Source organism: Corapipo altera, unplaced genomic scaffold (assembly GCF_003945725.1).
Source record: "Corapipo altera isolate COAL_440 unplaced genomic scaffold, ASM394572v1 0, whole genome shotgun sequence".
Classification (NCBI taxonomy): domain Eukaryota; kingdom Metazoa; phylum Chordata; class Aves; order Passeriformes; family Pipridae; genus Corapipo; species Corapipo altera.
This window is the reverse complement of record NW_020884872.1, coordinates 88,021,775-88,034,563: the sequence shown is the minus strand read 5'-3', so window position 1 is coordinate 88,034,563 and position 12,789 is coordinate 88,021,775. Positions and strand designations below refer to the sequence as shown.

Genomic DNA, 12,789 nt, shown 5'->3' with positions numbered 1-12,789 from the left:
CTTCAAAGTTAAGTGTAGTACTTTTGTGGATAACTGAATTCAAGCAACCTGAATTTCACCCAAGAAGTACAGATGGCCAATAATTTATAGCTGATTGGCTCATTCAGGAAACATGTATTTATCCATTGAGCATTGCACTTTTTTCTGCTGCTTGTGGGCACCCTGCAGTGGCACAAAGTGGATTCCTACCACTCTCTCTGAGGAAGTTTGGATCATGTTGGCTATTTATTCAGTGGTGTCCATGTGTCTCTCCTGGTGTCCCCATGCCATCTGGCAAGTGCAAGTGACCAGAGATACTCAGATATAATCTCATGTGTGCTATATCATATTGCCTGTGAATACATTGAACTCCTTCATAAAAACTCTGTCTCTGAGCTTCCTCACCAAGCTATTCACCGGCATACAGGGAGATTATGAGCACAAATATGCCCCAGGCAAAGCGTTGTTTGGTAACATCGTACTAATAAGGGCTGATGCAAAGGGCAGCTTCTAATCTGGAGGCAAGCGTGGGTGGTGATTTGGGCTGAAGTGACTCAGTAAGCATGTCGGTTTCTTTACAAGTTCTTCTGGTCTCGTAGTGACAGTGTCCTGTGTCCTGCAGAGCTACTGCCTAAGGGATGACCACATCCCACATTTGCATCACAGAGGTTCCGGGTTACTGTACTATGATTGCTCCACACCACTAATGGCTTTAGAGTGCCAGCACAAGAACCTGGGCACAGCACAGCAATTAGTGCAAATCTCAAAATCAGAATAACACTCTCAAAATTACAGAGTTCTGTATCTATTCTGATAGAAAGGCACGTAAATCTCCTCTGTCTATGTGTGTGTAGTTGGAGGCTCAGGAACCCAACTTTAGCTCTCACCTGTTAAGAGTGATGGCACTAGGAGGAGTAGGTATGTGTTGGATGTGGTAAATATTGATGGCAGTTTTGCAAAGTACCATATAGATGCCAGTGGGTAAGGAATACTCAGTCTTCTGAGGTGTTTGAATCTGTGGTATAGTTTTCTCTGTCTTAAATATGGTGAAGTTTCACTGCTTGAGAGGATTTCTGAGCCTACTGAGTAAAGGGTGACTTTTCCAGTAGGACTCCAGTTCCTCTAGTTTCCTCATGTCCTTAGCTTTGTGGAGGATGTAGTTTTTGTTTAATAAAATATAATTTCCCTTTTTCTCCTCCCTCACATTTTACTCATAAGACAAACTGCGGCGGGAGGGTAAGTATGACTCTTGGCACTGTCATTTGCAATCACTGTCATGCCTTCCACTTTTTTCTATTCACCACCGTGGCCTTCTCATTTACTTTGCACCACCATTGCTGCTGCTTCACAAATGCACTGATAGCATCATCCACTTTGGTGCAGAGCTTGACCCTCATGGCGAAGTTGTGACACCTTCTCAGAGCTGGAAGGTCCCCAGCACGTGAATGTGGTTAAAGCTTTAAGAGCTTCTCAGTAATGACCTTAACTTGAAGGAAAGAAACTTCTGCAGCAAAATAAGAAAAACTTCAAAAAGGGCTTGTTGCCTTCAATTTGGCTTGTATACACTAAGAGAACTATGCTGAATAGCAAGAGAGTCTGGTGGGGAGTTTGGACTCATGAGTAAGGTTAAATCTCTTTATCTGGAGATGAAACCAATGCCTGCTGCTTCTCTCTAATGCAGCAATGTTTGGTAGAGCTTTAACCCCATAACAATCCAGATGAAGACAGCCATGGTGTTCTGGGTAGTGAGGGAAGCAGGCTCAGAAAGGATTTGTTTGGGGCTAATTAAAATGTAGGTCATGCAGGCAGTAATGAATTTGCTCTGGGATGTGGTTCCTCTGGTCAGTTATGGCAGAGTCCCTGCTATCAGTAAAGCTTTATTTTCCCAATAGAGAGGGGCTTTGCCATCCCCCAGCAATAGAAACGAGGGAGATAATATTTCCTTGGAAGTGCCCTTTAGCCCCACATCAGCAGAGTGGGCAAAGTTTTGCATTCTGTTAGTTGTGAGAACTGGGCAAATTGCAAGTATTTATCAACTAGGAATGACCTACAAAAACAAGCAATAGTACAAGAGTTCATGCTGACAAAGTGTTTTGTGGATCACAAGGGAAAGGTCAGTGAGAGCATCCAGAAAACATTCCTGTCACTAATGGTTAACACCTTTAAAAGTCTCCCTGACTGCATTCGGAGCAGGGCAGACCAGTGTGACTGAAATGCAGGGATTTCAGAGACCTCTGCAAGGAGTTATTCTTTTATGAAAAGAGGCTCAAGGAAGATGAGAAATGTCCCTGAAATTAACCTGGTAATTAATTATGAAGAAAAAACCAGTCTTCCATGTATCTCAGCCAGGACTCAAGGGAATCTTCATCAGGGATCTTGGAATCATAATCCCACTCAGAAATTGAGCTCACACCTTCTCTGAGCACTAAGGTTACCTGCTCTGTCCCCTTTGAAGGCTTCTCTGGGACTTCTCTGCTCCCTTTTTTCGGTGATGTCTTCTTCTAAAGTCCAGTCTGCATGATTTCACAGCCAATTTCTACCCATTGGATCTGTGCCAATATTGTTCTTGAGCTCCAAGTGCTCTTTTCCCTTACTGGCGTGTAACCCCTACTACAGAGAAGAGTAACGTGCCTTTCTCAGTCACCACTGTACAGTCAAACCTCACCCGGGACTTAACAGGAAGTTGCTCTCTTGTTTTGGCGTGAGACTAGAAGGTGAGGAGTCCCTAATGGCTTTCGACATCCCTACTATGGGACACAATTGCCATCTACTGGCTACCTTCAGGAAGCCTGAGCTGGTGGCGAGCTGGTTCAGTAGATGTTGGCAAACAAATAATTTTTTCTCTTTCACACACATCCTTGCCTGTGCCACTTTGCTGCCTTGTGCCAGAGTCTAACTGGTTTTAGGCCATGCAGATAAAAACCCATAAGGATTATTTTAGTGTTGAAATTACTTTTTTTTTTCCTGAAAAAATGTATGCAGCACTGAGAGCACTTTCACAGCTGTTTCCACCAGGAAAGGAAGGTAGGATTAGTCTTGTAGCTTTAGTTGCGAAAAATTAACCTAGAGAAGATGACTTGGCTCCTCTGAAGTCACAGAGTGAAAGTAGCCTTCATTTCATGGCCCTTGGTTAGCCCAAGGTGGAGGCCTGTTGACTCACCTGCTCTAGACATTAACTTTTTAGATAGATGAAATAGGGGAAGGAGATCCTTATTCTCTGCCTTGAGCTTGGGATGTGGCCAAACCTCCTAACCTTCTGAGCAGGATAACAGAAGTCACAAGTCCTTTGGTGAGAGGCTTGAGAGAAATGGCTTCTGGAAAGGCAAAAATTAAAGATTAAGGTACTACAAAGGATTTTACTGCCCAAGGCTCAGGACAGCTTTGCTCATTCGAGTGCCACAGAGAGCATGGGATGGACCAAAAGCCATTTCCAAAATTTCAGAAATAGCTGAGAAGGGATATGTTAGGAATTTGTAAGCTCTACCTATGTGCACAGAACAGGGTTTAACCTGAAGCATGGAGAGGTTTGATTAGGCAATGATGGTAGAGAAGAATGTATTGCAGGGGGAAGTCTAGCAGCTGTTGTGGATTGATAAAAGAAGGTTAGACAGACATCTGTCAGAATGGTTTGGATCCAGCTGGTCCTGCTTTGAGATATGGGAAGGGTCCTCAGGTTTCTTTCATCTCTAGTTTCTCATTATTTGTGCACTGCAGTAGATGTGCATGGATATGTGCTGGCTCTAGCAATATTTCTGTAAATATGAGCTTGACTTGAAACTCTGAATCTTAGCTGAGGATCATCCAAAACATGAATTAAGGTTTGAGTCCATGCTGTGCATGAGCAGAGCTGAGTATGAACTGATTCAGATAGTTTGGGACTTTTGCTCCTGTTTTGCTCCAGGCTCCACCCCGCAGTCAGCTCTGACTTGAACATCATCTTTCATCCAGCTTTTGAAAAGCCTTTATTTTTCTGGCCACCATCCACGCTCCATCCAAGCTACCAAAGTCTCTCAGCTACACCTCACTGTCCGCATAAACCTTCATGTGCTTCTCCTCCAGACATACACTGGTTCTATACTGGTGGCAGTAAACCCCTACCAGCTTCTACCCATCTACTCACCTGAGCAGATACGCCTGTACACCAACAAAAAGATCGGTGAGATGCCACCACACATCTTCGCAATTGCTGACAACTGCTATTTCAACATGCAGCGCAACAACAAGGACCAGTGTTGTATCATAAGGTGAGTTGGTGACTTTCCAAATGGGCCATATCCTGAAAACAGATGCTGAGCAGATGCAGTGTGGGTGATTCGGAACAGCTTATCAGATAGAATCAGAAACTGAATTAGATCGTCTGTCCACGTATTTCCAGTGCTGAGGTGGTCTCTGTTTGCAGTCATTCTGTTCCTAGTAAAGGTACTTTATCAATCCTTATATTTACTGTTACAATCCAATAGATCTCATATTCATCTTTAACCTCCCCTTTTAAATTTAAATTCAATACTCCTGCAGGCTTCAAAGATGCAGAGATTTATACCTTTTGCACAAGGAAGGGACAGGGACAAGGTTGATCACTGGACCTGTGGTTATTCAAGGTGCTGATGAGCTGGTGTCTCCATGCTCGGCTCCATTCTGGACTAATCAACCTTGGGCACCAACAAATGTGTAGTCACAGTTACAGATACAGTTCTCTCCAGTATCTGCCCCAAATGATGGTATAAACCAGATTTGATGTTCTCAGCCCTTCAACAATATACTATCAAATTCTGAACCCACAGGCAGTCTTTATGCTTTTTGGCACCCCATCTTTCTAAGGCATGCCTACCCTAAGTTTCATTGCATAAGAAAACATGACTCTGGAACATCCCACAGCAGTATTTCACGTACATAAGTCTGAAAAGGCCATTACATAAGGATTATTTTGCAGGTCTAAAAAAGCATCATGTGGGGCCCAGAGGAGAGTCAATGCAATGTGCCAGTGGCCTGAGAAGTGAGGCAATTCACCCATGGGGCCAGGGCTGGATACACAACATCAGGAAGGTCTATTTCAGTCACTTATTTTGGCTACTCCATATATCATACAGGTCAGAGACTCACACCAAAAGATTTCTGACCAGTTCCTTCTTCTTGTATTATCACAAGATAACTGAAGTTATCTTTCAGCAAAGAGAAAGCTTTGAGGAATAACTCCTGCTTCCTGTCTCATAAGCTTCTTCTCTCCTACCTTCTCCTTGTTGGAACAAGCCTCAGGGACCTGTGGAAGCTCCTGCTGTTAAAAGGCTTTATTTCACAGTCTGCCTTATTTTGACATCTTATTTTGACGATGTCTCATGGGAACAGCTAGACCACGGATCACAGACAGGGTCAGGGTCTGGTGATCATACCTGGAAAAGCACTGCCTGAAAGTTGCTTTATGACCTTCTTAGTGCTGATTGAATGATTTCATTTGCTGGGGAGACCCAAACCCAAGCAACAGCTTGGGCCAAATGGAACAGAAAGCAAATATGGATCTTGGCTGGAAGCTGTCCAGTACCATGTCGTAACCTTTGTCATACAACCGGTCCTTGGGGTGCTGGAAACACATCCTTAGTGGTCTCATCCTGCCTCTGCTAACAGAAGAGACACAGAGACAGCAGTCCCTTTGGAGACAGAGAGAGACACTGGCAGGGATGCAGCATGGCTTTCACTGACCTCCACTCCTGTTGTCTTTGCAGTGGTGAATCCGGAGCAGGGAAGACAGAAAGCACAAAACTGATTCTGCAGTTCCTGGCGGCAATCAGTGGTCAACACTCCTGGATTGAGCAGCAGGTCCTGGAGGCAAATCCCATATTGGAAGGTGAGGCCTCAGATAATGGAGGTATTCTTTTGCTGGAAAAAAGAAAAGAAAACAAAACAAAACAGATTCAGGAAACACAAAATGTGACCAAATGTAAGTCACTTATGTCATACTTGGAGTTCAAAAAGTGATAAAACTAAAAATTTTAAAAGTCAAAATCAATACTGTATGCTTTTGATAAACAATATATTCAGTTTCTTTCCATCTGAATTTATTTTTCACAAGATTAATATTCTCTGATTTGGGCTGTCAAATTTTCCATTAATATTTTTGACAACTGTTGTTGAAAGCGAAGCATTTCAGCTGACCAGAATTGGTTTTTTCAATTGTTTTATTACTTAAAATTGAATAAAGGAGTGTTTTTCCCACTTAAAACAGTACCTTTTCCTTAAAAGAATTCAAAACAAAAACCTGAATTCTACCCAAATCTCTGTGTAGTCTAGATTTCAAAAATGCTGATCAATACTTTTCTGAGTATCTGATGTTCAGTCAAAGCTCTTTTGAAAAATCTTATCACCTCTTCTGTTTCTGGAATTACTGCATGCAGAGCACCAATATTGTGTCACTGCTGCATTCAACTAACTAATGACTTGCTTTCTTTGGCTGTAGTTGCAAAAATCCTATTCCTATTCTTTGATGGTTCCATAAAACATCAGTTTTATAGGACCAGAGCTGCACAACACCTTGTGTTGGCTATACACAATAGCAAACTCCACCTTTCTCGTCCAAGATCAGTGAATGGCAGCATAAGGCAGAAAAAGAAATAGAGGCAGTTCAAGAAAGAACCAGATAATGAGAATCAGCTTGTGGCCTTAATAGGATCACTGGCAAGCTGTTACTGTGATCAACCCCACTATTTTAATTGGATGTCTGTAAATTAAATAGGTGATCTGACCCTCTTGCCCCAGCATGATGCCAGATGGACCTTTTGCACTTATACAGAAAAATCACATTTTCCTTAAAGAATAACATTGGTGTTGTTCTTTAAGGATAGGAGTTTGATCAACCTTGTCTAGTGGAAGGCATTCCTGCCCATGGCAGAGGGATCGGAACTAGATGATCTTGAAGGTCCCTTCCAACCCCAAACCATTTTTACCTCCACTGCTTGGTAAATAACCCTCTAGGAATTAACAGAAATGTGAATATTCAAGCAGCTTTCCATGCATAATGTTAGCACAGCAGACAAGCAGATTGAGTTTCCCTCCTATATAGTCTATTGGAGCTTCCGTCAGTCATGGAATCAAGATGCAACAATGCTCTCAAGGGCACTACAGGGCTGTCTGACCACTAGTGTGGGAAAGCGTCGTGGTGCACGACATGCACACAGCATTTTCGAATATGCACTTAGTCACTGCTAGGATTCAGGGAAGAGAAGCTCTGTATTTCAAATGCACCTCCATCACCTGCCAGAAGTCCTGGAGCATAAACTCTGGGATGTGCTGGCCAGGGCACTCATCCAAATCCAACAGAGGATGGACCCTTTCAGTGTACAGTCTGTTTACAGGGAGAGGTCCCCAGCTGGAGGTCAGCTTAGTCCTCTGTGTTTCCCTTTTGGATGAACTGTTTTCTTTCTCTCTCAGTCACCAAATCACTCACTAGCAGCTCTGTCATTTCCTGCACAGCATCACCTTGCGCGCTGAAGCCGGTTTTGCTCAACTCTCTTGTATTTCATCAGCTACTGCCAAAATCCTGCTGCCTAGCCCTTCTTCCTGGATAAAGTCACCCCATTCCAAAGCATCCTTCTCTGTGCCCCTCTCTGTATTTCTGAGGACAGTCATCTGAGATATTCCTTGTTTCCCCACACCAAGATGAAATCGATCCAGCGAAACTTAAGGGAAAGCTTTGGGACTGTTTTTTACCTTCTCAGACTCACTCTTTTGATTTTTTTTTTCCCATTAGACCACATCCATGATCCTTCCTGCGTCAGATCCTCTCTAACCCACCATAATTCTTCCTTGCAGCTTTTGGGAATGCAAAGACCATCCGTAATGACAATTCCAGCCGATTTGGGAAGTACATCGACATCCACTTCAACAAGAGAGGAGCCATTGAGGGGGCAAAGATTGAGCAGTACCTGCTGGAGAAGTCCCGGGTCTGCAGACAGGTAAGGTGATACACCTCCAAGGTGCAGGGCTGTCACTCTTTCAGCCAACCTTTGTGATGCTGTTCTCCTCATCGAGCTGACTCTTGCTCTTCCACTGCAGGCCCAGGATGAGAGGAATTACCACGTGTTCTACTGCATGCTGAGGGGAATGTCGATGGAGCAGAAGAAGAAGCTGGGTCTTGGGAAAGCCACAGACTACAACTACCTTGCAATGGTGAGAGCACAGCGAAACAGAGGTTCAGTGGCGTGATGTGGTAAAAGGTTGTTAGCAAGGGAGAAAGAAGAGAGGTGCTTCTGAAACCAAGAGCTGCTTTGCTGGTTATGACCTTCCTGAGACTTAGCCACAGGGTTTGAGGGACTTCTTTGTCCTGCCACCACAGTCCTTGCAGTCTTAGTGCAAACTCTTAACCTCTGTGTCTAGACCTGGCTATTTCTGCATTTCCTGTGGAGCAGGACACAAACTTGGATGGTTTTGGTGTATGGTGCCCAGGCCACTTGTTTGGAAATAACCAGGGTGTTAGATATGACCTGATGCTCCTACAGCAGTGATGGACAGGGAGGAGTGCCTGGCTGGATGACACATTCTCAGCAGCATATGGGGCTGAGCTGTATGTGCTCCAAGTGTCCAACTGAGCCAGTGATCTCCAGCCCCATTCCCTATATACCAGTGTTGATGTCCAGAGAAGCTGATAGAAGCAGGTGTAATTAAGGCACATCAGCAGCAAGGCTGGAACACAGCTTTCTAGTTGGGTTGGTGGGAGCCTCCAGCTCTTTATCCCCATCTAAGCAAGCTTTTTCTCCTCTGCTGATTGCTGAGGGTAGCTGGGGACAACAGGGTAAGTGTAGGTCATGAGACTGAGCACTGAATCATAGAGAAGACCAAAGGGCTGAGTCAGACCCACAAGTTCAACATCACGCCCTAAACAAAATATCTGCTGGTTTATGGGGGAGACCTGAATAGCTTAGAGTTACACCCTGATGTTCTCTTGCTTTGGCTCATACACTGCGTGCCCTCTTTGCCTCCCAAGGGTAACTGCACAACATGTGATGGCAGAGATGATAGCAAGGAGTATGCCAACATTCGCTCCGCTATGAAAGTCCTCATGTTCACGGACACAGAGAACTGGGAGATCTCCAAGCTGCTGGCTGCCATCCTGCACATGGGCAACCTGCAGTATGAAGGTAAAAGGACAAAATACAGGGACATGGTCCAGCGCACCGCTGCTGTTTATATTCTGCATGCTGAGAGGGAGCCAAGCTTAGAGATGAGGGCTGTATCCAGAACACCTGCCATGGTGCCATGCCAGTGACTCAGGTGCTTATTGTGGTGTGTAAGGAAAAGAAAGGAGGAATAGTTCCACCTGCCCACAGCCGGGCTGCCAGGCTGCAGTATGCTCAGTGACATCCACCTTTTTTGAATGTATTGAGATTGAATATGGCCACAGGCCTTTCACTAGACTCAGGTTTTACAAGGAGAGACTAATGAAGTGTTTGACATGTTCCTGTGTGATTGGATATGCCTTTGTAAAGGTACCAAACAGCTCTGCTGTCAGAAATGACATAGTCATTTAAAAAGCCTCTTTGAAAGACAGAAGCCTAAAGCATCAAGATGCTAGAAACATTTCTACCCAATCAGTCATTTAGGGTGTCTGGCAGAACAGAGTACAGGTCCTGCCAGCAGCAGGACTACAGCAGCTGTGTGAACTTTCCTCTCCCTTCTGAAGGCCAGATTTTGCCTGGACATGCCACAGTGGAGAAAGACCCTTTCCCTCACCCCATCCGCCTTCTGCAGAGACATGTCCCTTGCTGATGGCCTTCCCTGTGCCTTTCTTTCACCAGCTCGGACCTATGACAACCTGGATGCCTGCGAGGTTGTTCAGTCAGCATCGCTAATCACTGCGGCATCGTTGCTGGAGGTCAGTGGCTTGCAGTGCTGCTATCCCCTTTCTGACTTGATCCCATGTTTCTAATATTGTGGCAAAGCTTCATCTGAGCCAACCTCTCCTTGCACCACGAGGCTGAAGAGGCCTGGGTAAGCCATACAGTGCCTTGCACTGGCAGCAGTGAAGATGGATGTCTCCATCTGAGCTGAGCATCCAGAGGAGGCCACAAAGATGCTCAGAGGGCTGGAGCACCTCTTCTATGGAGACAGGCTGAGAGAATTGGAGCTATTCAGTCTGGACGAGAGAAGGTTCCTGGGAGACCTTAGAGCCCCTTCCAGTACCTAAAGGAGCTACAAGAGAGCTGGAGAGGGACTTTTGACAAGGGCATGGAGTGACAGGACAAGGGAGAATGGCTTTAAGCTGAAGAAGGGCAGGTTTAAATTAGATATTGAGAAGAAATTTTTGACTGTGAGGGCGATGAGGCACTGGAAGAGATTGCCCAGAGAATTTGTGGGTGCCCAGTCCCTGGAAATGTTCAGGATCACACTGGGTGGTGCTTTGATCAACCTGGTCTAGTGGAATGTGTTCCTGCTCATGGCGGGGTGTTTGGAACTAGATGATCTTTAAAGGTCCTTACAACCCAAACTATCCTATGCTTCCATTATTCTATGATCTGAGCTCCCCTTCATGACAATGGAAAGAAAAAGACCCCCTGGTGGCACATCATTCTTAAAAGGACATCCGAAATACCTCAGTCCATAAAATAGAGTGTTTACCTCACTGACGTAAAGAAAGCTCATAACAGTAGCTGAGACAGAGATATCATTTATACTCTGTGTATCTGAAGTGAGGTGAGATGACCTTCAGTCAAACCACCCATGCAGTGGTTGGAGCCTTCTTCAGCAACCTCCCCAAGAGGTAACAGGGCTGCCTCAGGGACATCATCTCATCTCCGTATGCACTGCTGGTCCCAGAGTATGATCCACAGCTCTCTGCAGGCTGTTTTCATGTACCTTACAGAGTGGACATTTCCCTAACTTCATCTGAGCAGTATGAAAAGGGTCAAGGGGATGCAAAGCTGCAACCATACTGATAGCATACAGCTTTCCAGGCTTTGCTTTCTCATCTTCTCTTCCCACACCTCATTAATATCTCAAAACAAATCATGAGAACACTTTTCATATTAAAATACAGTATAAAAATGTTAATTATTCTCTCTGAAAATGTCCGTGTAATCATTTGAGATACTTCCTCTGTACAGCTAAGAACACTCATACCTCCAGCTGTGGGGGACTGCACTGTTCCTCTCTGGACATGCATAATCAGGACAGTAGTCCAGGCCATTGTAAGGATGCCTTGTGTCATAAAGTCAGCAGCTCTGTCTGATGTTGTCACTGTCAGGTTGAACCTCAGGATGTGATGAACTGCCTTACCAGCCGGACTATAATCACCAGGGGGGAGACCGTCTCCACCCCTCTCAGCATGGAACAAGCACTGGATGTGAGGGACGCTTTTGTAAAGGTAAATCTTAGGGAATTCCCTTATGCCTCTGTTGATAAGCTGAAGAAATCTGCCACTTTTGAGACTGGAACACCCACTGCATAGGAGAAGTGTCTCACTTGGTGCTGGTGTGAGCTCAGATCAGCAGATTGCCTTGAAACCATGTTCTAATTGGGATGCACAAAGAGTTGAAATGGTAGGAGACTAGGTAGCCTGGTCTTCAACAAATTTGCAATCTGGACTTGAGATTGTCTATACTCAACGGTGACCTGCAGAAGGAGCCAGCATTCTGAAATGACTTCACTCAGCTTCAGGAAAACTTCAGAGCTGGACCCACAGGGTCCAGCTGCTATAAATCAGAGCAGCTCCCACACCTGAATTTCAGGATTTTGGCTTGTCAGCAGCAGCAAAAAAGCTGAATGTCACGGGAACAGGGATAGAGCAGTTCAGCAGCCATCAGAGCACTTAGAGCATCACCTGAGGCTTTGGAGTGATGAACTTTGATGGGGTGGGTGTGCATCACTGCTGTGCTGTTTACAGCCTCATGTAAAACTGCAAGACAAGCATTGGTGGCATGCTTTGACCAGCTTGGGTACCCACTCTATCTGTGGGGAATTGGTAGATCAAGCTAGCTGGTTTGATAGCTAATTAGTCTGCAAATCCTGGCATTGACTTCTCTAGTGGTGATGGGCCTTTGAATCAGGCTCGCCTCATGGTAGCACTGCTATAGCTTATACAGTAGTAATTAGTACAAGTTTAAACATGGAGTTCTGGAATTACTGAAGCAGCAATAGCTGTTTAGTTAAATCATCAGACTGTTCAGCCAGTGCTCAGTGTTTCAGTGAGCACCTTGTCCAGGCAAGACATCCTTGGCTTGGCTGGCAGTGTCACATGGCTCTGCTGATCTGTAGAGAGATATGTGTAGAAACCGAGGAAAGTACTGTCTGACCTCACAGAGACCCCATAGATCCAAAATTTTCAACTATCCAAATTTGTGCTTTTGCTTAAAACTGTAAGACAACTGTCTTTTATCTAGGCTTTCAAGTCTGTTTTCCTTGATCTACATAATGGTTTTTGAAGCTTTAAACCATGCCAACAGTCTGGCACAAATCTGGTGAGCATGTCCTCAGGGACTGTCCAGTTGTTGGCCATGCTTTAGGGGAACCTGTGCCGTCATGGGTGAAGTGGTGCCACAGATTAGCAGGGCAAACTGCTGAATTGTCTCAGTGAACTCCATCCTTGGGATGTTGCAGGGAATTTATGGGCGACTTTTTGTGTGGATTGTGGAGAAGATCAACGCTGCAATTTACAGACCTCCTTCCCAGGAACTCAAAAGTATCAGGAGATCCATTGGCCTTCTTGACATCTTTGGTTTTGAGAACTTCACTGTGAACAGGTATGAAGCCTGCAAAAGGAGAACCAGGTCTTAACCCTCCTTCGCCACCCCAAGCTCAAGGTCTTGCAGTCCTTTCACCTCTCCTGAA

General features: G+C 45.0%; 1 protein-coding gene across 4 annotated transcripts in view; it reads left to right on the top strand.

The window, feature by feature from the left end:
• The window catches only part of MYO7A (myosin VIIA), a 101,280-nt gene that overhangs the window by 43,324 nt on the left and 45,167 nt on the right, over positions 1-12,789 (top strand). For 2 of the 4 annotated variants that reach the window (XM_027668944.1, XM_027668790.1), the window contains exons 5-13: positions 1,198-1,215; positions 4,039-4,223; positions 5,697-5,818; positions 7,780-7,922; positions 8,023-8,136; positions 8,951-9,104; positions 9,762-9,838; positions 11,207-11,326; positions 12,559-12,701. In XM_027668944.1, the coding sequence (XP_027524745.1) occupies positions 1,198-1,215; positions 4,039-4,223; positions 5,697-5,818; positions 7,780-7,922; positions 8,023-8,136; positions 8,951-9,104; positions 9,762-9,838; positions 11,207-11,326; positions 12,559-12,701 (1,076 nt within the window). The remainder of the gene's footprint in view (positions 1-1,197; positions 1,216-4,038; positions 4,224-5,696; positions 5,819-7,779; positions 7,923-8,022; positions 8,137-8,950; positions 9,105-9,761; positions 9,839-11,206; positions 11,327-12,558; positions 12,702-12,789) is intronic. The other 2 variants (XM_027669021.1, XM_027668868.1) reach the window with 1 other exon arrangement.